This window comes from Nycticebus coucang, chromosome 1 (genome assembly GCF_027406575.1).
Source record: "Nycticebus coucang isolate mNycCou1 chromosome 1, mNycCou1.pri, whole genome shotgun sequence".
NCBI classification, from domain to species: Eukaryota; Metazoa; Chordata; class Mammalia; order Primates; family Lorisidae; genus Nycticebus; species Nycticebus coucang.
The window spans coordinates 133,529,429-133,555,950 of record NC_069780.1 but is presented as its reverse complement, the minus strand read 5'-3'; the positions used below and the strand labels follow the sequence as shown (position 1 = coordinate 133,555,950).

General features: G+C 38.1%; 1 protein-coding gene across 2 annotated transcripts; it reads left to right on the top strand.

The window, feature by feature from the left end:
- Positions 1 to 226: 226 nt before the first annotated feature.
- On the top strand, positions 227 to 26,522 carry HMGCR (3-hydroxy-3-methylglutaryl-CoA reductase). Of its 2 annotated transcripts, none has more exons than XM_053588519.1 (20): positions 227 to 348; positions 5,684 to 5,871; positions 6,341 to 6,452; positions 6,718 to 6,805; positions 8,256 to 8,340; positions 9,376 to 9,481; positions 12,065 to 12,171; positions 12,277 to 12,393; positions 12,817 to 12,977; positions 13,101 to 13,345; positions 13,460 to 13,638; positions 17,381 to 17,575; positions 18,216 to 18,374; positions 18,515 to 18,672; positions 19,339 to 19,444; positions 22,786 to 22,956; positions 23,277 to 23,417; positions 23,516 to 23,674; positions 24,119 to 24,273; positions 24,532 to 26,522. In XM_053588519.1, exons 1-20 carry the CDS (start codon positions 336 to 338, stop codon positions 24,584 to 24,586), a joined length of 2,700 nt encoding a protein of 899 aa, XP_053444494.1. In that variant the 5' UTR covers positions 227 to 335; the 3' UTR covers positions 24,587 to 26,522. The 2 variants fall into 2 exon arrangements, with proteins under 2 accessions (XP_053444494.1, XP_053444499.1); XM_053588524.1 differs by having other exon boundaries at positions 302 to 320.

Here is a 26,522-nt window from a genome sequence, read left to right as displayed (position 1 = left end):
CCGCTTCCATGCTTGCGCCCCCACGGCTCTTGGACCAATAGGCAGGCCCTAGTGGTGGGACTCGACTAGCTATTGGCTGGCCATACCATGGTGAGAGATGGTGCGGTGCCTGTTCCTTGCCTGGGTGAGGGTTGTGGGCGGTTGTTAAGGAGACCGTTAGTGACGTGGCACCGTCAGGCGGAGCCTCTCTCACAAGATTGGCTGGACGATCGGACGATCCTCTCTTATTGGTCGCTGGCTGGCCCAGCTCCGGGCGTGCGTAAGGCGAGGGTTCCTTCCGCTCCCCGTTGACTGGAGACAGGCGTAGAGCCGACGCTCAGGTTGGGTGCCCTCTAATGAGATCCGGAGGTGAGGGCGGTGGTCACCGAAGGGGTCCGGGGCAGCTGGGAGCGGGGCGGCGGTGGGTGGGAGTGGGATTTGTGTGTGTTGGGGCCAGTCCTCCGCCTCCGCCTGGCCCTGGCTAGTGGCTACCTGCGGCTTCTGCGGACCTGGCAGGGGCTGCACTTGCGCTTTGCCAGTGTGGCGGCCCAGTCCCTCAGGGACCTAGAGGAAACGTCCTTGAGGCCTGGCAGGCCGATCGGCAGCCCTGCGCGGCCGGGGCAGCCCGGGGACCAGGCTGGGCCTGGGGGGCTGGCGGTGGTCGGTCATCTTCGTGCCTGTGGCCACCATTCGTGGGCCCTCGGGGCGTAGCCGCTTTGGCTGGTCCTGTTCGAGGTAGGCAGTGCTGACTGCGCGGTCGCGGTCGTCGGGTGGGAAGGGCATCCAGCAGGGTGTCTTCCGAGACCCCTGATTCGAGAAATGCTGGGGTCGCCAGCTCTCTGAGCAGCCCGGAGAAGCGTCTGTGTGGCGTTCACACACAGGCGCTGCTGTTCGTCATCACCTTTCATTTAAGTGCCTGGAAAGATCGCTAAATGCTGCTGAAAGTACCGAAGATCGGTGATGTCACCCTTTAGTTCCATGAGGATGGGCTGCGAGGATGCGGAGCTCAATGCGGAGACTCACACAAGGACTCAGAGGATCTTTCTTTTCTTTCTTTTGTAAGAGTAGTAGTCACGTAGGTGCTGATGTCCTTTAGTTTGGGCGAGGAAAAACGTTCCTTGGAGGTTCAAATACAGAACGGTTAATTTCTGCGGTCGGAGTGGTTTGATGTGGTCATTTGAAATAGGAGAATATGCCTTTTTAGACTTGCACCAGCCAAGTCATAGAAACATTTGTTTCTGGGCCTTACTAAGTAATTGTGCATGATTTCAGCATCTCACAAGGTAAAGAATGTATTCTTCTGTTTGTTTACTAGTGAATTTCTCTTCCTCTTCGTGCAATAAAAGGCATTTTGTGATTTAAATACTGTGATCTAGCAAGAGCCTGAAGTGTACTATGGAAATAGACTGGATTTGGCAGGCCTTCTTTTTTGTAGTATCTTTTGAGAACTTACGATAAATTTGGCAATAAGGACAAATGGGAATTTGTAACATGAAGGATAAAAACACTGCACAGATTACAGCATTAACATGAAAATTGATCCATGGCATAACCATTTCAAGATAAAGAATGTGTGTTAGTATGCGTTTGTGTGTGCACACTCTTACTCTTTTATGTTCTAGTTTCTAGACTATGGGTGGCCACTTTATGCATTAATATCTACTTAGGTTGACTCTTGAAATTGCCAATATTTAAAATCAGATTTTTTTTTTTTTTTTTTTTTGTAGAGACAGAGTCTCACTTTATGGCCCTTGGTAGAGTGCCGTGGCCTCACACAGCTCACAGCAACCTCCAACTCCTGGGCTTAAGCAATTCTCTTGCCTCAGCCTCCCGAGTAGCTAGGACTACAGTAAAATCAGACTTTTTTACCTACAAAATTATCAGTTATGTATGGTTCCACTTGATTGTCTTTGCCAGAGAACTTCGTATCTCTAGCTTCATGAGTGAATGGAAGAGACTTGGAAACAGGTAGCATGTAGGAGAATTGGTTATAGAACCCAGGATTCCTGATTTCCATGCGAGGTCCCCCCTTCCCCTCTCCCCAGAATACTGGGTTGAGTAGCAGAATGCTAGATCTTGTTAAAAATAATTGCAATATAAGACTCGGTTCTTGCCTTCAATGAAATAAAATGTACCCATTGATTAATTTGAGAGCAGTGCAAGATAGTATATAATGAAATACTGGATTGTGTAACACAGGAGGAATGCTAAATGACAGGAAATAATCAGAGCAGGGAGCAGGGATGCTAAAACATCCTTGTCTGTAGTTGGCCACAGTAGGTGGTTTCTGTGGCAGATTGGATTAGAGTTTAAGAATGCTGGTGAATTTAAATTATCCATTCTTTTAAAGAATCTGAAATGTTTGTGGCAAACTTTAGTCTGAATAAGCAAGGCATGCATTGCCTGTTTACCTTGTTTTCTGTAAGTAAAATTTATTTTTATTGTAGCATGGCATAAATACTGTCAATTGAATTTGCAAGAGCTATCCTGTAGCTTGCTAGTGACACTTGAAACTGCCGGAGGTGGATTCTATGGCATGTAAATGCTTTGCATCATCACAAGGCAATGGGGAGGGTGCTTGTGAGAAATGAGGTTATTTATAATTATGGTTACTTTTGACACACCCTCATAAGATTGCTTGGTTTGTATTTCCAAATAGGTGTGGTTCTCTGTGTTTGGGGTGGTTGAGGGGATCTTGTGTAATTTTTTTCTTGAATTTTGCAAAAATGACTTTACACCTAGGATATAATGTCTCAGGATTGAAATCTTATGAGGGAAACGTGTGTAGTGTATAATTAGGAATTAATCATGCTACACCAATTAGTGAACAGATTTGGGGTTCCTTCCTGGTTACAGCTCATACTTTAATTTGGCTGAATTAATTTATTTTTAACTTAATTTTTTTTATAATTCTTAATTCCTATTTTCTTTATAAAATTACAAAAGGGATGAATTAACTTTTTTTTTTTGCAGTTTTTGGACGGGCCGGGTTTGAACCTGCCACCTCTGGTATATGGGGCCGGCACCCTACTCCTTTGAGCCACAGGTGCTGCCCATGAATTAACTTTTTAATAGTGTTGAATATTATTTACTTATAGGGAATAATCTATGTTGAGGGGTTTTGAGGTGGCAGTGGGGATTAGAAATAATTTTGACCTCATTTTCAAATGTGTAATTAATTTACTTTTTGGAATATTGGTGCTAATTGAGTCTTAAGACCGGTTGGTAGAATTTTGTTATAAATATAAGAATTTATAGGATGAAAAATCTAGCCTTTTAATGAGTTTTTGATTATAATTGGGTAGGATTCAAATCTAAGCTGAGGGGATCACATGTTAATTCATCCCTTTTCTCTCTAATTTTATAAAGAGAATAGAAATTATAAATTATAAAAAAATTGAAATTAAAAAATTAATTTAGCTAAATTAAAGTTTGAGCTACAACCAGGAAGGAACCCCATATTTGTTCACTAATTGGTTTAGCATGATTAATCCCTAATTATACACTAGACAGGTTTTCCTTCAAAAGATTACATGGTGATATTGCCAGTTCAGAGACATTATATCCTAGGTGTAAACTCATCTTTGCAACATTCAAGAAAAAAAATTAAAGTTCTCCAGTACTTTAAGTTAGTGGTTCTCATGCTTTCTAATGCTGCTGTAGCAACGAAAATCATTTTATGGTTGGGGGTCGCCACAACAATAAGGAACTGTATTAAGGGTCATGGCATTAGGACTTTTAAGTCTAAGTCTCTGATAATTTAATAGAAAGCATTTTTTTGTTGTTCATTTTCTATGAATGCTCCAAAATGTTCCAAAATCTGAAATGCTCAAAGGAAATGCTCATTGGAGCATTTTGCATTTTGGATTTTTGTATTAGGGATACTGAACCAGTAAATGTAATGCAAATAGCTTGAAAGAAAAAAAGATCCTAAATCTGAAACACTTTTGGTGTCAAGCATTGCAGGCTAAGGATACTCAAGCTGTGTGTATAATGTTTCTCTCCTTTCTCCATTAACGTGTTTCTTAAAAGCTCTGCATTTGGGCTTGAACTGGAGGGCATGGATTACATCTATATGTAGGTACATATAAATGTAAAAAAGTCATCTTAGGTCTGTTTCAAAATGTGTCAATAAAATGCATGGTGCTATAATTTAAGAATTTGTTTTTAGGTCAGCTGGTTTATGTTGAGCAATGTTATACATGAGTGTAAGGTGCTAGAGGGTAAAATGATGAATAAGACTCAGGATGGAAGGTTGAAAAAGCATGAATAATCACAGGCAGATGCATGCTATGTTGATATCCCTTAGTAACTGCTAGCCTTTTAAAATTGTGACCTGCAGTAAGAAATACATGTCATATTGGAAGCTAAAACACACACACACATTCATGTAACTTAAAGTTTCAAGAAATGCCACTTACCCATACTGCATCTTATCAAACTTATCAAAGGTATATTTTATATTATTTTCTATTTTATTTTATTAAAAGATGTTTGTTCTTACCCACAAAATTGATTTCATGACCTGATTAATCCCGTGAAGGGTTGTGACCTACAGTTTGAAACCAGTGATGAAGCTAATGGCCTTGTATGGTTGAAATGCAGAGAATGTGAAATGATGGGGTGGGAAGTGACAGTTGATAGCTGCTTTGGCTCCTAAAAGCTATTTTTCTTTAACCTTTTAGATAGATTAATCCTTTATTTTACTTGATTGCCTTTTTATTTTCCATCTTCAATAGATGATTCACTTTTCTTAATTACTACTAAATATGAGATTCATTTGAATTTTTGCTAAAGTTGCAATCAGTGGGCTTTTTACATCTTAATTTTAATTAATTTTTATGGGTTATTATAATATGCTTTATGATAGGCATTAATTTTAGTGTAAAAAGTAAGATTTGCAAGTTCCTTTGTAGAGGCCAAAGATTATATAAGATTTTTCAAAATTAGAATATCAAATTATTATTATAATATTTAAACAGCAAATAGGAAATTTAGTCATGGTAGTCACTAAATCAGAATCTTCTATATATTCTGTTGGGAATTCTTTGAATGCTATAGACATGCTTCAGCCATCATCCTTTTTTTCTACTACTGTTCTGGCTTTTAATTAGCTGTAAAAGTTGGGAGCTTTTCACATCTAACGCTTTTCCATTGGTCTCCTAGCCCTATTGTTGATGATTGTGCTAGAAGAAAAGCAGCCATTGCAGCAAAATTCTTATCCCTTTTTATTAACGTAGAAACATCTATCAGAAAAGATTTTTCTCTGATGGCAGTAACATGAGGAAAGTTTATTAAACATGAGTTTGCTAGTAATGTTAAGTCATAGGTTTAACAGAATGAAAAAATGCAGTTAGTCCTTCCCTTCATTATCAACCAACATGATTTACAGGAGAACCCTTAATAAATAGATTCTGGCTGGGCCTGGTGTGTTTCATGCCTGGAGTCCTAGCACTATGAAGGCCAAGGCAGGAAGATTGCTTGAGGTCGGGAATTCATGACCAGCCTGAGCAAGAGCAAGACCCTGTCTCTACCAGAAAAAGAAAACTTAGTATTTTCCAGAATTATAAGGAACACTATCTAACAGTCCTATGTATAGGAAACTGCGTATAAAACAGGGTTTACAGCACACTTTTCTATAAAATCTTTTCCTAAAAATACATTGAGTCATACACTAAGTTTTCACACTTAACATTCTTTCCAGGATCCAAGGATTCTGTAACTGCAATGTTGTCAAGACTTTTCCGAATGCATGGCCTCTTTGTGGCCTCCCATCCGTGGGAAGTCATAGTGGGGACAGTGACCCTGACCATCTGTATGATGTCCATGAACATGTTCACTGGTAACGATAAGATCTGTGGTTGGAATTATGAGTGTCCCAAGTTTGAAGAGGTTAGTGATATTTATTTTTTTGTTGACTAAAGTACATTAAATTTTTAGTTTCTAAGCACACCTTATATGGTCCTTATAGAGACATTATAATTACAAAAAGGTTATGAGTAAAATCTTTATTCATGAACTTATCTTAAATTTTCCTTTACTTATATGATATGTAAACATATTGGAAATACTTTCTTTTGCCTTTTCTATACAAATGGGTGCAATTGAGAACTACAGCTTTTATAAGGGACTAATAGTCAAAAATGCTTGTGATGATATATTGGCTTAACGTGGCTTTTAAAAAAATTGGATTTAATTTTTTATTTGTATGTTTGATATTTTTATTGTACGTCTAGTTTGCCTACGTTTATATTCTCTTGACACTGTATAAACTAATGATATACAAAATAAAAATTCTTATTTTTGATTGCTTGTTTTAAAATTCAAAGCTATTGGAGTTTTCTTTTCTATCTCCCTATAGGATGTTTTGAGCAGTGACATTATAATTCTGACAATAACACGATGCATAGCAATCCTATATATTTACTTCCAGTTTCAGAATCTACGTCAACTTGGATCAAAATATATTTTGGGTAATACTTTTATATATTTAACTTCTTTGTGTGCCATAAGATTTTTGGTTTACTGTGGAGAGAAACCTATTTGTTCAAATCACGTTTGGAAATAATGTATATTGCTGGCAGTATGCTTCGTGCATTTAATAGTTTCCTTTTCTTGTTATTGACATTTAATAATCTGGAAACAATGATATTCTTTATCTCAGAATATTATGAGAGGCTAAATATTAGCTGTGTAATAAAGGATAACGATTTTTCAATTCTGATTTTGTCATCTTAGGTATTGCTGGTCTCTTCACGATTTTCTCAAGCTTTGTATTCAGTACTGTTGTCATTCACTTCTTAGACAAAGAATTGACAGGCTTGAAGTAAGTATTTAAAACCTAACTATGCTTTCTTTCAAAATATCTTTTTAGAGCTTTTCTTTCCATCCTATAAAAGTATTACTAATATACAAAATTTCAAAAATTTAGAAAATAAAGGGACATTTTTCATATAATCTGACTGTTAGCTAATTTTAATCACTTGACATACTGGTATAGATCTTCCTACTTTTTTATACTTAAGGAAACTTTCTGAGATCTTACCGAATATCCTTTTTTGTGATTTCTTTGTGCCTAACAATAGTTTTATCAACATCTTTGTATGTCCCTAGTGTTAAACTGAATTGTTGACAATGGTTTTATGTATTCTGTCTGAATATTTTGTAGTTTAATAATACTGTAATGTTAAATTGTTGGGTTAGTTAATTTCTCCATTAATAACAATACTGTGATGCATATTTTTGTAGCTAAATTTTTGTTCATAATTATTTTCTTAGGATACTTTTCTAGGAGAAGGGCAGTGGTTTCGTTTTCTTAACACTTTGCTTTTTTAAAGCTCTTTAATACTCTTACTGCCAATTTACTCTCCAGAAAGTTTGTTTAGTTTATCTTTCCAAATGTTTTCTTAATAAAAACATTTTTTAATATATTTCACAGAGACATTTTTTATTAAGGGTGATATTTTCTATAAAATTATCAAAAGGTGTTTGAGTGTACATATATTCACTTTTCTTTTTGGAGACATAGTCTTGCTCTGTCACTCCGAGTAAAGTGCAGTGGTATATCATCTTAGCTCACTGCAACCTTAAACTCTTCGGCTCAAGCGATCCCCCTGCCTCAGCCTCCCAAGTAGCTAGGACTATAGGTGCCTGACAAAATACCCAGTTAATTTTTCTCTTTTTAGTAGAAATGGGGGTCTCACTCTTGATCAGGCTGTTTTTGAACTCCTGACCTTAAACAGTCCCTCCTCTGCCTCCCAGAGGGGTAGGATTACAGGCTGCTGCACCTGACCTACATTAAAATTAATAATATTTTTGGGCAGTGCCTGTGGCTCAGTGAGTAGGGCGCCGGCTCCATATACTGAAGGCGGTGGGTTCAAACCTGGCCCTGGCCAAACTGCAACAAAATATAGCCGGGAGTTGTGGTGGATGCCTGTAGCCCCAGCTACTTGGGAGGCTGAGGCAAGAGAATCACCTAAGCCCAAGAGCTGGAGATTGCTGTGAGCTGTGATAACACAGCACTCTACCAAGGATGACAAAGTCTCTAAAAAGATAAATAAATAAAAATAAAAATATTTTTAACAAATACTTTGAGTAATTAATATGTTTAGTTTTGAGGATGTCAAAGAAGTACAGACTACACCTTGTAGTCTACAAAAAGGTATCCATAATACTGGATCATAAAATATATGGGGGAATAAATTTTGTTTTAAAAGGATTTTTTAAATCATATTTTTTCCTACTAAATGTGCTCAATCGTTTTGTTTTTTTTCCAGTGAAGCTTTGCCCTTTTTCCTACTTCTGATTGACCTTTCCAGAGCAAGTGCATTAGCAAAGTTTGCCCTCAGTTCTAACTCACAGGTAAGTATTATTCATAAGATAGGAACGTGAATAGCATTCCTTTTGTCAGTTTCTTCACGTTAATGGGAAGGATTAATAGAGTTTCTCTGTAGTCCAAATTCAGATATTGTATACAATTTTTGTTTTAAATCTCAAATCCAAATATTGGTCTTTGTAAGTGCCCCCAGGAACAGCTGCATTTATTGAACAATTCAAGTATAATACCATAGCTATTGGAGTTTTGAATTTGTCCTCATTTTCTTTTTTTGAAGGTTATCAGGAATTATGGTACTATGACTTGGGTAAATATGAGTACCTATTGAAACACATCAGAAATCAAGAAAGGATCTAATGGAAGAGAGCCCCAGAGTATTTTATTTTTAAACGCCTTGAATTAACACTAGCATTATTGACCATCTGTAGTTTCATATTGATATTCATTTGTCATGTTTAAGAACCTAATATTTTTAACCATCTTGTGTCACAGTATCTCGTGTATAAATTTTTTGCTGTATTTCTGCCTTGATTATGTATTTGATAAAAATTTCCAACTAATAGCCAGGCGTTGTGGTGGGTGCCTTTAGTCCCAGCTACTTGGGAGTCTGAGGCAAGAGGATCACTTAAAGCCCAAGAGTTTGAGATTGCTGTGAGCTATGACGCCATGGCACTCTACCAAGGGTGACATAGTGAGACTCTGTCTCAAAAAAAAAATATATATATATTTCCAACTAAGCTGCTATCAGTGGTAGGCAAAATATAAAATGTTAATAGGATTAAATTATGTGGGATTTAAATGACAGGACTAATGCACCACCTGAAAGGAACATTCTCAAGAAATAGCTCATTCAATGGAAAAAGAAGTAGGACCACTATATGTGCCCTTTTATAATCCTCTACATATCACTATACTTTTGTATCTTGAACACCGGTTTACCTTGTTGTATATTTTATTATTCTCTGAATAGTAAATGAGAGTTTAGTATAAACCCTGCAACTAACTATTTTAAAAGTTATTTGGTACCTTACCTTCATTGTTATGTTTGGCCTGTGTTTTAGGATGAAGTAAGAGAAAATATTGCCCGTGGAATGGCAATTTTAGGTCCCACGTTCACCCTTGATGCTCTTGTTGAATGTCTTGTGATTGGAGTTGGTACCATGTCAGGTTTGTGAACAATTTTAATATATTTTAAAATAAATGTGTCTCTAAAAAGGAAAAAGAACATCTTGGATTTGCATTATTTATTTTTAAATTCTGACTTAAAATTTTAAAATTATATTAGTGTGTGGGTATATTTGACCTTCTGTCTGTTTGCTTTGGTGAACACTTGGTAGGTTACTGACTTCTTTTTCACTGCTATTACTTTCTCTTTCTGTGTTCCACTTCCTTATATGTTTGATTGTTAACCAAGATTGTATTCCAGTAGCATCTTCCAGCTCCTGGTCTTGTCCAGACTAAATTGGTGACTTGGTTCTTTGTGTTCTACTGATGGATTTATTTTGAAAGAGTTTCACTCTGTTGCCTAGGCTAGAGTGTAGTGGCATCAATCATAGCTCACTGTAACCTCAAACTCATGGGCTCCAGCAATCCTCCTGCCCTTTACCAAGTAGTTGGAACTATAAGTGCATACCACCACTCCAGGTAACTTTTTTTTTTTTTTGAGACAGAGTCTCAAGCTGTCACCCTGTGACGTCACAGCTCACAGCAACCTCAAACTCTTGGGCTCAAGCAATTCTCTCGCCTCAGCCTCCCAAGTAGCTGGGACTACAGGCACCTGCCACTACGCTTGGCTATTTTTTGGTTGTAGTTGTCATTGTTGTTTGGCGGGCCCAGACTGTATTTGAACCCGTTAGCTCTGGTGTATGTGGCTGGCGGCCTAGCCTCTGAGCTATAGGTGCCCAGACTAATTTTTGTGTTTTTTGTAGAGGTAGGGTCTGACTTGTTTCTCAGTCTGGTCTCCAGCTTCTGACCTCAACTGATCCTCTTTCCTTGGCCTCCTAAAGTGCTGGGGTTATAGACATGAGCCACCATGCTTGGCCTGTACTAGAAATAGTCTTGTAGCCACCACTACATTCAAGAAAAATGTTGATCCGGTGAAAACATATGTATGTGATTTAACTCAAGCAAAACAGTGTATAAGAAGATAAAGAAGATTAGCCAAAAAGTAGAGCTGGGCCATGAAACCAATGTAAACAGCAGTAGGGTGGTCAGTTTTGTAATGATTTGATCAGAGAAGTAGGCAAAGAAAGTGACTAGATTTGTAGGTGGAAAACCCAATGACAGACTTTTAGGGATTTGGCATAGGGCAGAAAAGGACAGATTTCACACATATTAATTAGGAAGTAATTAATTCAAAAAGTCAGTACAAAAAGAAGATAATTCTTAGCTTCTTAGAAGTATATGGAACAGTTCTGTCTCTGTGCAGAGACTTGTTTTGGGACAGAGTAAGGAAGAATGTCAGGAAAGCCTGTGGCAATAGCAGGTAGACTGAGAGCATTGGTAAAGTATGGCTTCAGTGGTATCAAGTTTGCAAAGATTGTATTTAACTACTATTTAAAATATAGATTATGTGCTTTTCTTATTGCAATTTTGTAGTCTCTTGAATTTCCACATTTGAGAGTAATTGGTATGGAATTAAAAAAATCCAGTGTATACTTTTGTTTTATTTTTTCAGTCAAATGATATCTTAAAATTTAGAAAATAAAATATAACTCTGAGTGTTAGTTATTCTAGTTAGTTTATATAGGAAAAGAAATCATTTTTTAATATCTTTTACAAAGCATTTTTATGTTAGAGTAATATGCGACACATGTTTTATGCATGTATTCTCAGGTTTATTTATAAAGTGAGGGAATAGGAGTTGGTAATTTGAGATTTTTTTTTTTTTTTTTTGTAGAGACAGAGTCTCACTTTATAGCCCTTGGTAGAGTGCCGTGGCATCACACAGCTCACAGCAACCTGCAGCTCCTGGGCTTAAGCGATTCTCTTGCCTCAGCCTCCCGAGTAGCTGGGACTACAGGCGAATTTGAGATTTTTTCTAGACTATAATTCTCTTACCTTTTATTTGAGATAATGAAATGATATCTTAAGCATAGTGGGATGTTTATTAATTTTTAATCTTGAGTTGTCGTTTTGAACTATATCATTGTTCAAACAGATCAATGAAAAACCTAGAAGTATAAGAACTTTCCTAAGTAGTATAGAGGTTGTATTGAAATTAGAGTTTGGTGATACACAATAGTGATTATCCCGTAATCAGAAATGAAATAGCTGGCAGTACGTCCTACTTTTATAAAGTCCTTGGTTCACAGGGGAATTGCTTTTTGGGTAACAAGTGGGATTAGATCAAGAGTAAAACTGGAGGGTTTTGCTCCATTAGACTAGCCTGTCTTATATTCCTTATCTCAAAATAAGGTACTATACCATTTAATAAAAGGGGATTAGGAACACATTTTTTTATTCGGTGTGTTTTAAATGCTACCACTCTGCCTGGCATTGTGATACTGAGAATGTGGGAGAGGATAGGATCTCTGCTCTTGAGGACTGAGCGGTCAGTAGTTACTCCTGCTGTTCTCTAAGGCTTGGCATCACCTCTGAGTTGCTAATTATATTTCAAGTAAATGGCAAAGAGCTTAATTTACTAATATTCTTATGTACTTGTCTACCTGTATGAAGAGTCCTTGTGAGATGTGCAGCATCAAAATGTACACACTTTACTAGTTATAAATTTAATTTTTCTCTAACCAGGGGTGCGTCAGCTTGAAATTATGTGCTGCTTTGGCTGCATGTCAGTTCTTGCCAACTACTTCGTGTTCATGACTTTCTTCCCAGCTTGCGTGTCCTTGGTATTAGAGGTAAGAGCAGTTTTTACATATGGCATTAGTAGAAAAGTAATATTTCTTTTACATCAGTTCACCCAAACATAATATCTTTTAAAGTAACATTGACTTACTTTGTAGCTTTCTCGGGAAAGCCGCGAAGGTCGTCCAATTTGGCAGCTCAGCCATTTTGCCCGAGTTTTAGAAGAAGAAGAAAATAAACCAAATCCTGTAACACAGAGGGTCAAGATGATTATGGTAATGACATAGTTTTCTTTGCCCTTCAGTATCCTCAGTTCCATTCTCATTTTCTCTTGAAATTTCCTTCGTCCTTCCTATTTTATTTCTATAATTTTTGGTTCTCTCAATGATATTCTATCTGCTTCTTCCTTTTATTCTTAACTTGTTCCTCATTTCTTTGAGGTTTCCGGTCTTTGTTAGTCTCTCTCCCCTAACGAGATTTTTCACTTTCCTCCACTTTGTACCTCTTCTTGGAAACTTCTGGGATGTTTTCATAGTTCAGTGGGGTCACATAATTAGTTACATAGCAAGCTTGGGCTTTCTTTTCATGGTAAGGGGAGGCCATGGGAGATAGTGTCTGGTTGTCCAGTTGCTAGGGATGAAAAAATGTAGCTTTCACTGATCTGCAAAGGATACATAATTTTGAAAATTGTTTTTCAGTCACTAGGCTTGGTTCTTGTTCATGCTCACAGTCGCTGGATAGCCGATCCTTCTCCTCAAAACAGTACAGCAGAAAATCCTAAGGTTTCCTTAGGACTGGATGAAAATGTGTCCAAGAGAATTGAACCAAGTGTTTCCCTCTGGCAATTTTATCTGTCTAAGTAAGTTAACTCACATCTTCCCTGTTGCATGTTAATTGTAGTTCTCCATGCTATTATAAGTTTAGGTTGTGCCTTCTATATTTCCTAATAAAATAACATTTTAATTTGCTTTCTTTTATTTAGAATGATCAGCATGGATATCGAACAGGTTATTACCCTAAGTTTAGCTCTCCTGCTGGCTGTCAAGTACATTTTTTTTGAACAAGCGGAGACAGAATCTACACTTTCATTAAAAAACCCTATCACATCTCCTGTAGTGACCCAAAAGATAGTCCCAGATAATTGCTGTAGACGTGAACCTGTGTTGGTTAGAAATAACCAGAAATGCCAGTCAGCAGAAGAGACAGGGGCAAACCAAGGAAAAAAAGGTAATTTTTTATTCTTTTCATTTGCAATTCTTCCATTGCTGATTTGTTAAAAAGTTGAGTCTGTTTTAAAAATGATGTGCGGTGTTGTGAGATTTCTTTTGGTCTCTTGAACAGCTGAGGTTATAAAACCGTTAGTGGCTGAAAATGACAACTCAAATAGAGCTATATTTGCAATTGGTAATGCTGCCTTACCAGATGCTTCTTCAGAGCTGGCAATACAGGAACCTGAAACTGAACTTCCCAAGGAGCCTCGACCTAATGATGAATGTATACAGATACTTGGGAATCCAGAGGTAAGGGCAATAATATAAACTCAAACTTGAATTTTTCTTTAAAAAGGAGCTAAACGTTTAAAGGAAGGAAAAACTGGGTGGTGCCTGTGGCTCAGTGAGTGGGACACCGGCCCCATATGCCAAGGGTGGCAAGTTCGAGCCCAGCCCCGGCCAAACTGAAACAAAAAATAGCCAGGCATTGTGGCGGGTGCCTGTGGTCCCAGCTACTTGGGAGGCTGAGGCAAGAGAATTGCCTAAGCCCAGGAGTTGGAGGTTGCTGTGAGCTGTGACGCCACGGCACTCTACCAAGGGTGATGAAGTGAAACTCTGTCTCTAAGAAAAAAAAAAGGAAAAACTAGTATCTGAAGAGTCATGGTGTACAGATACTATCTTCTTTATTCTCTGTAATTTTGAGAGGGAGGTAGAATTATCTTCTTCATTTTTCAGATGAGAAAGCTGAAGCTCTAAGAAGTTTCATTTCTCAAAGTAGTACACATAGGAAAGGCTGAGAGCAGGGTCCAAGATTTTCTTTCTTTTTTTTTTTTTTTATGCAGTTTTTGGCCGGGGCTGGGTTTGAACCCACCACCTCCGGCATATGGGGCGGGTGCCCTACTCCTTTGAGCCACGGGGCCGCCCAAGATTTTCTGATTCTAGGGTCAAAACTCTTTCTAGTTTATTACTCATTATTGTAGAGATAAGCAACTACTGTATTCTCTCATGTGTACTGGGGGCTAGAAGGGGTTTGCCACAGATGAGATTCAAAGATAGAAGAAAGGGACCAGGAGTCGTGGCTCACAGCTATAATCCTAGCGCTTTAGGTGGTGAGGCAGGAGGATCACTTGAGGTCAGGAGTTCAAGACCAGCCAGAGCAAGAGTGAGACCCTGGCTCTACAAAAAATAGAAAAATTGTCTGGGCATTGTGGCAGGTGCCTGTAGTCCCAGCTACTGGGGAGGCTGAGGCAGGAGTATCGCTTGAGCTGAGGAGTTTATAAAACTATCTGAAGTTGGGCGGCGCCTGTGGCTAAAAGGGGAAGGGCACCAGACCCATATGCCGGAGGTGGCAGGTTCAAACCCAGCCCCCGCCAAAAACCACACACACACACACACACACACACACACACAAAATAAATAAATAAAATAAAATCTAAACAAACAAACAAACAAAACTATCTGAAGTTTGGAACTTTGAACTTTTAAGATAAAAGTAGTCTGTTAGGTTATCAATAGAATTTTTTTGCATTCAATATGAAAATTATTTTGGTTCAGCAAAATGCTGCATGCTTGAATGTTTCATCTGTATTCTTTCATCATACAGTTTTATTTAATTAGTTTATTTTCCAAGTTTTTAATTATTATTTTTTGTGAGACAGTGTCTCTGTCTCCCAGGCTGCAGTGGTGCAGTCAGAGCTTGCTGTAACCTTGAATTCCTGGGTTCCAACGATCCTCCTGCCTCAGCCTCCTGAGTAGCTGGGTGGGACTACCAGGCACACCATTGTGCCTGGCTAATTTTTTAGTTTTTTAGGGACAGAGTCTTAGTATGTTGCCCAGGGTGGTAATTGTACATTTTTGAGCTGAGCCTAGTCAGTCACTGTTGTTTGAACGTCGTTCCCAAGTCTGGGTTCCTGTCGTTCTTGTCCCCTGACGTCCCTTCCTCTTTTCAGGTGTTCATATCTTTTTTTTTTTTTTTTTTCCGGAGATAAACCTTCCTTTGTTGTCCAGTCTAGAGTGCAGTGGCGTCATCAGAACTCCTGTACCTTCAAATTCTTGGTTCAAGTGATCACCTTATCTTAGCCTCCCGAGTAGCTGGGATCCTAGGTGTGCACCACAATACCCAGCTAATTTTTTTATTTTTTGTAGAGATAGGGTTTTGCTCTTGCTCAAACTGGTCTCAAATTCTTAGCCTCAAGTGATCCTCCTTCTTTGGCCTCCCAGAGTGCTAAGATTACAGGTGTGAGCCACTATGCCCAGCCAGATGTTCGTGTTTAGTGCAAATGCCGGTGTCTCTATGAAACCTACTTTAGTACTTCCAAACACAAGTAACATTTTTCTTCTGAAGTTCCCTCTACATCTGAGTAGTAGAGACTGCATTTTTTTCAATGGCTGTTACACCCTGTTGCTTGTATCGCATGATTACATGATGTAGAAGGTTGAGTCCATGTCTTGAGAGGACTTTGGATTTCTTATGTTCTCAGTGACTTTTAAGAGTGGATGAATTTGCATTGGCAATACACCTATCCAGCAAATGCTTATCTTAATATTTCTTGGAAAAATGAAGCTAAAATTAGTGTTTGCAAAGAAGATCCTTGAGTTAATTAAACCCATCGGTAGTATTCACAAAAGGGAATTACTTGTGATTATTAACCCATCAAGGTGCCATTTTTTTGGAAGGGGGTGACTGTGTGTAAGTGTTTTGCCACCATAGGTAGAGTCAAGAAACAACTAATAAACAAGTAGAAAATATTGACAACTTACATCTAAGACTAAAGGGTTAATCTCCCTAATAGATAAAAAGCTCCTACAAACTGATGAGACTTAACAATGTAATAAGTCTATTTTGAGGGATAAAAGCACCTATGGGCTTTTTTTTTTTTTTTTTGAGATAGAGTCTCACTATGTCACCCTCCGTAGAGCCATTGCATCACAGCTCACAGCAACCTCAGACTCTACGGCTTAAGCTATTCTCTTGCCTCAGCCTTCCAAGTAGCTGAGACTACCGGTACCCACCACAACGCCTGGCTATTTTTTTGTTGCAGTTGTCATTGATGTTTAGTAGGCCCGGGCTGGGTTCGAACCCACCAGACTGAGTATATGTGGCCCGTGCCCTACCTACTGAGCTATGGGCGCTGCCCACATGTGGACTTTTCAAAATGTGAAAAGATGCTCCATGTTATTCTTAGAAATGCAAATTAAAATTATACTTGAAAAATTTTTTTCATTAGATTGACAATAATCCAAAAGTTTAATAATATACTCCTTCAAGGTTGTAGGGAAAAACATTTTCTTGCATTGTGGTGAGAACGCAATTTGGTGTAATATTCATTAAAATTAACATTTGTAAGTTTGTAAAATTACAAATATACATACCGGTGGCCCCACCACTTATATGGATCCATACTTATGTATATATAGTCATGCATGAAAAAATCTCTGGAAGAAAACACAATAAAGGAAAACAGTGATTACTTGCTTATCTATTTGAGTATAGATAGCAAAGATCTTGGCAGATCGTAGATAGGGTTAGGAGGAAAACTTATATATCCTTTTATATCCTTTAATTTCTTTTTTTTGGCCAGGGCTGGGTTTGAACCCGCCACCTCTGGCATATGGGGCTGGTGCCCTATTCCTTTGAGCCACAGGCGCCGCCCTATATCTTTTAATTTCTTAACCATGTGAACATATTGCTGTTTTGAAAAATTTAAACATTTGTAAAAATTTACTAGCATTCAAACAATAGCTGTTACATTTAACAAACACTTGAACCTTGCAGAATCACATTTATTTTTCTTTGTACTGTGTATTAATATAAGTCTGTCTTTGTATTATAAACTCTATAGTGATATGGTATTTGTATTATTTTTACTTGTTATTTTTTATTTTGCAGGAGTATATTGTATTTAAAAACTATAGTAATTTAATAAGATTTACATTTTGATTTAGTATTTGTATTAAATGGTTTATTTCTTATAAATAATATGAAGTACAGTTCTTCAAGTCTTCTGCCATCTCTTTGACCCTTGTTTCATTTTTTTTCCCATTTCTTTAGAAAGGTGCAAAATTTCTTAGTGATGCTGAGATCATCCAGTTAGTCAATGCTAAGCACATCCCAGCTTACAAATTGGAAACCCTGATGGAAACCCATGAACGAGGTGTATCAATTCGCCGACAGTTACTTTCCAGAAAGCTTTCAGAACCTTCTTCTCTTCAGTACCTACCTTATAGGGACTATAATTACTCCCTGGTATGTTACTTTCTTGATTAGAGAGCTTAGCTGTATAGTTTTTTCGTCTTTTTTGTTTTTTTCCTGGCTAATTTTTTGTATGTACATACCTTTATAAAATGTCTCTTTTAAATCATCTTAACTGTAATTTTATATTGTGCTTATGATATAGGTATTAAAATGCAAATATTTTCCTTGTATTTATAGTCATTACTCAAAGCTTTCAGTATTTTAAATACTTTTAAATAGTAGATTTAAAATTTTGTTGACAAGTATATATACTAAAGGATTAGGTTTTTTTTTTTGAGACAGTCTTCACTTATGTTGCCCTCGGTAGAGTGCCGTAGCAACACAGCTCACAGCAACCTCCAACTCCTGGGCTTACGTGATTCTCTTGCCTCAGCCTCCCAAGTAGCTGGGACTACAGGCACCCGCCACAAGGCCCGGCCATTTTCTGTTGCAGTTGTCATTGTCGTTTAGCTGGCCCCAGCTGGGCTCGAACCCACCAGCCTTGGTGTATGTGGCTGGTGCTGTAACCACTGTGCTACGGGTGCCGAGCCAAGGATTAAGTTTAAAGATAGTGATTAATGAGAAGAGCTGAGATGAGTTGCTGTGTGTTTACAACATAGATTTTCACTTGGTGCCTGTCTTTATGTTTTAGGTGATGGGAGCTTGTTGTGAGAATGTTATTGGATATATGCCTATCCCTGTTGGAGTGGCAGGACCTCTGTGCTTGGATGGTAAAGAATTTCAGGTGCCAATGGCAACAACAGAAGGTTGTCTAGTGGCCAGCACTAATAGAGGCTGCAGAGCAATCGGTGTAAGTTGGCACTTATATATTTGCCTATTTCAAAATATTCCCTCGACAAGGCAATAAGAAGGGATTGGGGGATAATCCCCTGATACCTTTGGGATACCCAGGTTTTCTGGGTTAATATATTACTGTAACATACTCTGTAGCTTGGAGGAGGTGCCAGCAGCCGAGTCCTTGCGGATGGGATGACTCGTGGCCCTGTGGTACGTCTTCCGCGTGCTTGTGACTCTGCAGAAGTGAAAGCCTGGCTTGAAACACCGGAAGGGTTCACAGTGATAAAGGAGGCATTTGACAGCACCAGCAGGTGAGTGGTTTTGTATGCGTGTTTACGTTGATTTCAGAACCATTACCGTTTTCTGTGATTGTTAAACATAATCGTTAACATATTGCTGCTTAAGAAAACAGAATATCAACTTTAAATCTTATTCATTCAACAATGAGTAAGAGGGAAAAAAAGAATGTTAATTCAAATGAATACCTTGATAGAGGTATATTAATTTATTTTTTTATTGTTAAATCATAGCTGTGTACATTAGTGCAATCGCCTGTACGATAGAGGTATATTTAAAAAAAAGGTGTGAGCAAATAAATTTGATTTGAGTATTACTTTGCCCTAGGGGAGAGTTGTGTTAGAAAAAAAAAGATTTTCTAATCAGGATAGAAGTATCAGCATAGAAGATTTACTTTGGAGAAAGGCAAATTTCCAAAAAAGCATCATCATTACAAATCATAACACCAATAGAGTAAGCTGTTATGTTTGTTTTGATGTGAACTTTTAAAGTTTATTAGGAAATAAAAAGCCCTTTCTTGTAGCATCTAAGAATGAAACCATTGAAATAGTGTCCCCAATACATTTTTAGTTAAAAGAAGAAATGAGTAATCTCTATGAGGTTTCTCTTACGCATAAAATTACATTTTAAGACCAGTCTTAGAAAGAATGAAATAAAATCTTTGCATCTTTTCTTTACAGATTTGCACGTCTACAGAAACTTCATATGAGTATAGCTGGGCGTAACCTTTATATCCGTTTCCAGTCCAGGTCAGGAGATGCAATGGGGATGAACATGATTTCAAAGGTGAGTGTATGGGGATAGCCTATATCTGAAAGTTTATATAAAACTTGTAGGAATAGTTGTCCCTGGCGAGTGCAGGGTGGCAGAGTGGGGAGCAAAATTACTGTTTAAACTACCTATTTTTAGCTGTACTGTACCCCATACATATGTTATGCACTCAAGAGTTAATTGATTAAAAATAATTTTATTGGAAGGTAACTATTGATTGATGTAACTCATGTTATATAAATTAGGCTTTTGTTCATTGATGCTGTTTACACTTGATATACAGTAGAACCTTCATAGTTAACAACCTCCCTAGATTGAACACCTCCTCAAATTGACCTAATTTTCCTGGATTGGACATGCACCACATGTACCTATCAGTATAGTAGGCCTAGTCCCTTTTGTTGACCACTTCTTTGTGTTGAGCCATTTATCACAATCCCTTGGGTGGTTAACTTACAGAGGTTCTACTGTATTTAATTTAGATTTGGCATTATACATATTCTGAGTTTCCTCAGAAGGGCTAGGAAGAATCTTGGAGTTAACACTTCAGAACTGTGTCCAGTAAACTTTGAAGCTGACCTCCTACAGAAACTCTAAGATTTGTGTTTAAGAAGCCAAATATAATTCATATGTATAATCTACTTAATTATTTTCTAAGAAGTTTGTGTATGATTTATATTTTATTCTACTGTATACCATAAACCAGGGGTCCTCAAACTACAGCCCGTGGGCCACATGAGGCGGTGTGATTGTATTTGTTCCTGTTTTGTTTTTTTACTTCAAAATAAGATATGTGCAGTGTGCATAGGAATTTGTTCATAGTTTTGTTTTTTTTTTTTTTTAGTTTTGTTTTTTTTTAACTATAGTCCAGCCCTCCAACAGTCTGAGGAACAGTGAACTGGCCCCCTATTTAAAAAGTTTGAGGACTCCTGAAATTCTTAAGGTCAACTAGTGAGACTTCACAGTTTATTTGTGGTTTATATTGTCTGTTTATAAGGACAATTTAGAAAGAAAGAGGATAATGGGTAAATGCACAGAGACCCTGACTTGTGATTTTTTTTATTTTATGATGGGTTTACTAGGGTGTTAAAGGCAGTTTTGTCAGGTGTGGTGGTGTGTGTATTATAGTCCCAGCTACTTGTAGACTGAGGTAGGAGGATTCCTTGAGTCCAGGTGTTCTAGACTGGCCTGAGCAATATAGTGAGACCCTGAAGCTAACAAAATAAATAAGTGTAGTTTTGACTTATGATGAGGTTACAGCTTAATAAACCCAATTTGTAACTCAATAAGCTGCTATGTAAGTATTAAAAATTGCCAATAAACAGTATGGTAGTTCCTCAACAACGTAAAAAATAGAGTTACCATATGATCGAGCCATTTTATTTAAGCTCCCTAAAATTGAAACCCCCCATATATATCTCTTTGAAAAAGAGTCTCACTGTGTCACCCTGGGTAGAGTGCTGTGGCATCATAGCTCACAGCAACCTCAAACTCTTGGGCTTAAGTGATTCTTTTGCCTCAGCCTCCCAAGTAGCTGGGACTACCCAGTCCCTCGCTGGGGTGGAACACACCAGCTTCAGTGTATGTGGCCAGCGCCCTACTCACTGAGTTACAGGTACTGAGCCTCAAAGAGATGTTTGTACACCCATGTTCATAGCAGCGTTTTTCGTAAAACCCAAGAGGTGGATGTAATCTAAGTGTTCATCGATGGCTTAGTGAACAACACATAAAATGTATACACATATAATGGAATATTATTCAGCTTTAAAAAAGGAAGGAGTTTTTTTTTTTTTTTTTTTTTGTAGAGACAGAGTCTCACTTTATGGCCCTCGGTAGAGTGCCGTGGCCTCACACAGCTCACAGCAACCTCCAACTCCTGGGCTTAAGCGATTCTCTTGCCTCAGCCTCCCGAGTAGCTGGGACTAAAAAAGGAAGGAGTTTTTAACACATGATACAGCATGGCTGAACCTTGAGAACATTGTGCTAAGTGAAATAGATCAGTCAAAAAATTACAAGTATTGTACTTGCGTGAGATACTGAGAGTAGTCAAATTCATAAAAACGGAAAGGAAAATGGTAATTATTAGGGCTTAAGGGGAGTTGTTATCTAACAAGTACAGAGTTTTAGTTTTATAATATTAGATGAAAAGAGTTCTAGAGATTTGTTGCATAGCAGTGTGAATGTACTTACCACTGAACACATAACAGTGGTTAAAATGGTAAATTTTGTTACGAGTATTTTACCACAATTAAGAAATAATTTTAATCAACAGTAAATATGTTTTGGGTTTTTGAGGTATCAGTTGTTAATTAAGCTAATTGCATTTAATTGGACGTCATTGGAAGGGCTTATTTTATACTTCAAAACGTATAAAAACGACTTTCCATTAACAAGATTGACTTTTAATGACCTACTTCTCTGTATGGACTTTGTAACTTGGGCCTGTAGGTAACAGTTTGATAACTAGAAGAGGGAGTTTGTTATATGTTGATTGTGTATTGAGTTATTCACTCCCCAGTGACATATAAATATGACTATTTCTTATATATATATAGATTTTTTGGTTGTTTTATAAAACTATTTAATGTACCTGACAATCAGCAGTTAGTTCTTATTCATCTTGACTATAGAGTTTTGAAAGTGGTAACAGGTACATAGATAACAAAAGTACAGAGCAGCGGTTCTCAACCCGTGGGTTCTGTTAGGAAGGTTGAGAACAACTGGTGTAGAGCCTCTTTAGTGAAACTTCATCCTTACATTTTCTGGACAACTGTACATGGATACAGTATGGGACATTCCTTCTTCCTTTTGGCCTAGATGGCTTTGTTTGAGCCTGGTTGACATCAGTGTGCACATTTGGAGTTCTCATCTCCTTCATGGCAAGTTTCCCATCTACTCGAGTGTCCGAGGGGCATGCGTCTTGGAGCCCACTCCAGAGATGCGCTTCTGAGTGTTGATGGTGTATTCTTGGGTCACCACCTTGGTGATGGCAGAATAGCCCTTCTGCTCAGCACCCTTCTTTGTGGAGATCACTCTGCTGGGCCCAAGTTAAAAAAGACTTATTTTTAACATTCCCTTTTTTAATCCTCATTCTTATAGTTTTATCTACTCCTGTTCAAGGATGACTACAAAGAACTTGGTTTTCATACCTAGAAAGAAGTACGTTAGAAATGTATCACCTAAGAAATCAGTCATTGTGATGGTTAATAAAACCTGCTTTTTTTTGCTCAGTTTCTTTGAGGTGTAGTCATATTTGGAAATATATTGTAGATACAAATAAACCCCTCTGATTTATAAGGATGAGTACTTGGTGCATTTTAATGTGTATGTGGTTGTTTTTGTTGTTGTTTTAATAGGGTACAGAGAAAGCCCTTTCAAAACTTCATGAGTATTTCCCTGAAATGCAGATTCTAGCAGTTAGTGGTAACTATTGTACTGACAAGAAACCCGCTGCTATAAATTGGATTGAAGGAAGAGGAAAGTCTGTTGTTTGTGAAGCTGTCATTCCAGCCAAGGTTGTCAGAGAAGTGAGTGATCTGATAAATATTTTGTCTTTTCATTTTATAATTCTAATTGAATGAAAAGAATTGAGGAAAGCCATATTAACATTTAAATTAAGTCAAATATGGGGGTTATGTTTTCCATTAAATATGGGGGTTATGTTTTCACCTTGCCCATCTGTCTGTGTGTGGCATTCACAGGTATAAACTTTACTGATACTCTTTTTATTAAGGACAGGGCTACATCTCAACTCTTGTTTTCTGGGGTTACAGAATGATAGATCTGGGTAGCATTCTCCTGAACCTTGTAGGCAAAGAGGTAAAACATACACAACTCTGTTTTCCAGATATTAAAGACTACTACAGAAGCTATGATTGAGGTAAACGTTAATAAAAATCTGGTGGGCTCTGCCATGGCCGGGAGCATCGGCGGCTACAATGCCCATGCGGCCAACATTGTCACTGCTATCTACATTGCCTGTGGACAGGTGGGTGCTCCAGCTTCCACTTCTCTTCTGTTACGTTGTTCTCAGGGAAGGAAGTATGGTGTATATTTTTTCTTTCTTTTTTTTTTTTTTTTTTTTAGGATGCAGCACAGAATGTTGGTAGTTCAAACTGCATTACTCTGATGGAAGCAACTGGTCCCACAAATGAAGATTTATATATCAGTTGTACCATGCCCTCTATAGAAATAGGAACTGTGGGTGGTGGGACCAACCTACTACCTCAGCAAGCCTGTTTGCAGGTATGACACATGCGGAGTGGACTCCAGTGACCTTGAACCGAGTTCTGACTCCGTGGGATTTTCTCTTCCTTCTACCTGGCGCCACATATCACTCACTTCTGTATTTTAGCTGGGTCTTTTTGCTCTTTTGTTTCTACCAGGCTAATCCAGTGTGTCCAGATAAGCATGTTCAGGCATTATGCTTAATACATTAAGAAAGGAGATTAAGAAAGCAAATGAATGTTCATATACTCTGAGTGAAGACACTGCCAGGCAGTCAGGCTGTGGTTGTGATGTCAGCTGTGGTGTATGCCTTGTCAGTCCTGGCTGTCAAATCTTAGAAAGTTAGTACTTCCAGTGGAATTGAATCCTAGTCTCATGCTATTGTCATTGTCCTGATTTTAGGTGATTTAGTATTAAGTTATTATTAGGGGTGAATATTACCATGTTTCTCTCTGGCTATAGATGCTAGGTGTTCAAGGAGCATGCAAAGACAATCCTGGGGAAAATGCTCGGCAACTTGCCCGAATTGTGTGTGGTACAGTGTTGGCTGGAGAATTGTCACTGATGGCAGCGTTGGCAGCAGGACATCTAGTCAAAAGTCACATGATTCACAACAGGTAAGACTTAAAGATATATTTAACATGTATTTTCCCTAGACTTAAAAACATATACAATATAAAAAGTTATTAGTCAGGGCGGTGCCTGTGGCTCAAAGGAGTAGGGTGCTGGCCCCATATACTGGAGGTGGTGGGTTCAAACCCAGCCCTGGCCAAAAACTGCAAAAAAAAGTTATTAGTCAGATATAGTAATCCTAGATTAGAATTCTGTTTTCCTGATTATTTTGTGTATTGCTACTTTGTCTTTTTCTGCCATAGGTCAAAGATAAATCTACAAGACCTCCAAGGAACTTGCACCAAGAAGACAGTTTGAGCAGCCTGACAATTCTGAACTGAAACATGGGCATTGTGTTCTAAAGGACTAACATAAAATCTGTGAATTAAAAAGCTCAATGCAGTGTCCTGTTGAGGATGAATAGACATGATCAGTGTGACGACTGCTTGGTTTTTGGCTCTTTCAGAGAGGTTTGAGGTTTTCCATGCAGATTCCTCAGATCTGAAAACAGTTTAGTACTTTATACACAGTGCTCTTTGGAAAGATTTCAACATCAATGGTAATCTACAGACTGCTTCTGAAAGCAAATACAAGCTGGAAAAAGTGTTTTCTTTTGAGATATTTATGAAGTTCATGGTGATCAATGTAAGATTGTTCTCCTCCCCCACCCCTGCCAGTTGAAATAGATTTTTAAATTATACTGTAGCTGATAAAATTCCTGATTTTATAGTTAATTTATTAAGTCTGGGTTGTTGAACTTTAAGAAATAAGAGCTAGGCCTATTTTTTGTAAATTAATACTTCATTTGGTGCTGGTCTGTTTTGATTTGGGGGGTAACCAACATTCTTCAGAAGAGGACCTGCTTTCTTCAAAGGAAGAATGATTTCCAAACTACAGAATAATGTACTAAGCAGTGTTTAATAGTTCTTCATCGAGAAAGGAAATCGTAGCCATATGCGGTGGCTCACACCTGTAATCCTAGCACTTGGGGAGGTTGAGGTGGGAGGATCACTTGAGGCCAGGAGCTCAAGCCAGTCTGAGCCTGAGCAAAAAACAGAAAAATTAGGCATTGTGGTGCACACCTATAGTCCCAGCTACTTGGGAGGCTGAGGCAGGAGGATCACTTGAGCCCAGGACTTTGAGGTTGCTGTGAGCTATGAATGTGCCCCTGCACTCTAGCCCATCTCAAAAGAAAAAAAGAAAAACCCTTGCCCAAGTCTAAATGTTTGACTAGACTGGCTGTACCACATCTTTCAGCATGTTTTATTGTTAGGTTTGAAGAAACACAGAGTTTTGGGCTCTTGTCTATTGCTTAGGTGAGGGTGACTCTCAAATACAAGCAAGTCTATGACCTCTCTCAGAACTCAGTGTTGAGACACAGTTTTGACAGAAAAATACCATTTCTCTTAGCCAACTTTAATTTTTTAATGATGTTTTAATTTATTTAGCTGAAAAAAAAAACTAGTTTTTTTTGGTAAACAACTGTATCAAATCTGTATATGTTGTAATAAAGCTTCTTATGCTAGATTATTGAAAATGTTCAGGAAATAAAGAAAAATCAACTTGTATACTGATAAACCTCTAGCTTGGGCCAGAGAAGATACTGCTCTTTAATGCTATCCAGGAAAGCCTGGCTTGCTTGCCGAGCCTAATGAAAGGGAAAGTCAGCTTGCAGAGCCAGTGAAGGAGCCACGTGAATGGCCGTGGGGCTGTGTGCCTTGTTCCTGTGGCCAGGAGGTTGGTGGCTGAAATACCACACAGGGCTCTTTGATGGACCCATAAAAGCTCTTAGCTTCCTCAGGGGTCAGCACAGTTGTTGAATCTCAATTTTTTTAAATGTACAAGTTTTATATAAATAATAAAGAACTCCCTATTTTGTGTTACATCTACTGCTTCAAGTGTTGGTCTTAGAAATCTGATGTCTCACGTAGAAGATGGACTCTGGAGAAACATTCCAGTAAAGCTGTGGCAGCCTGGAGAGCCTCTTAGTGATTGTGTCTGCCGTACGATTGTAGAATATATACCTTTTCTGTTGTACACTGTTGTTGCTTTTGTTGTAACTTTTCAGCCAGAGTTATTTATCTGAGCTTTTCATGGAAGTTGCAGTGAAAAGTATGTTGAATGTTCACTTCTGTGACTGAAACCAATACCATCTTGCTAAATTAATGTTTTGTACAATTAACTAATTGTATACATTTTGTCATAGACTACCTTTTCTAGTTTTCAGTAAATTATGAAAAGGAAGTTAATACCA

Excerpts from the sequence above, each read along its gene's own strand:
- HMGCR (XM_053588519.1), top strand. Across the intron at positions 6,453-6,717 it reads TGGATCAAAATATATTTTGG|GTATTGCTGGTCTCTTCACG; the intron begins GTAATACTTTTA and ends TTGTCATCTTAG. Across the intron at positions 13,346-13,459 it reads GGCAAACCAAGGAAAAAAAG|CTGAGGTTATAAAACCGTTA; the intron begins GTAATTTTTTAT and ends TCTCTTGAACAG.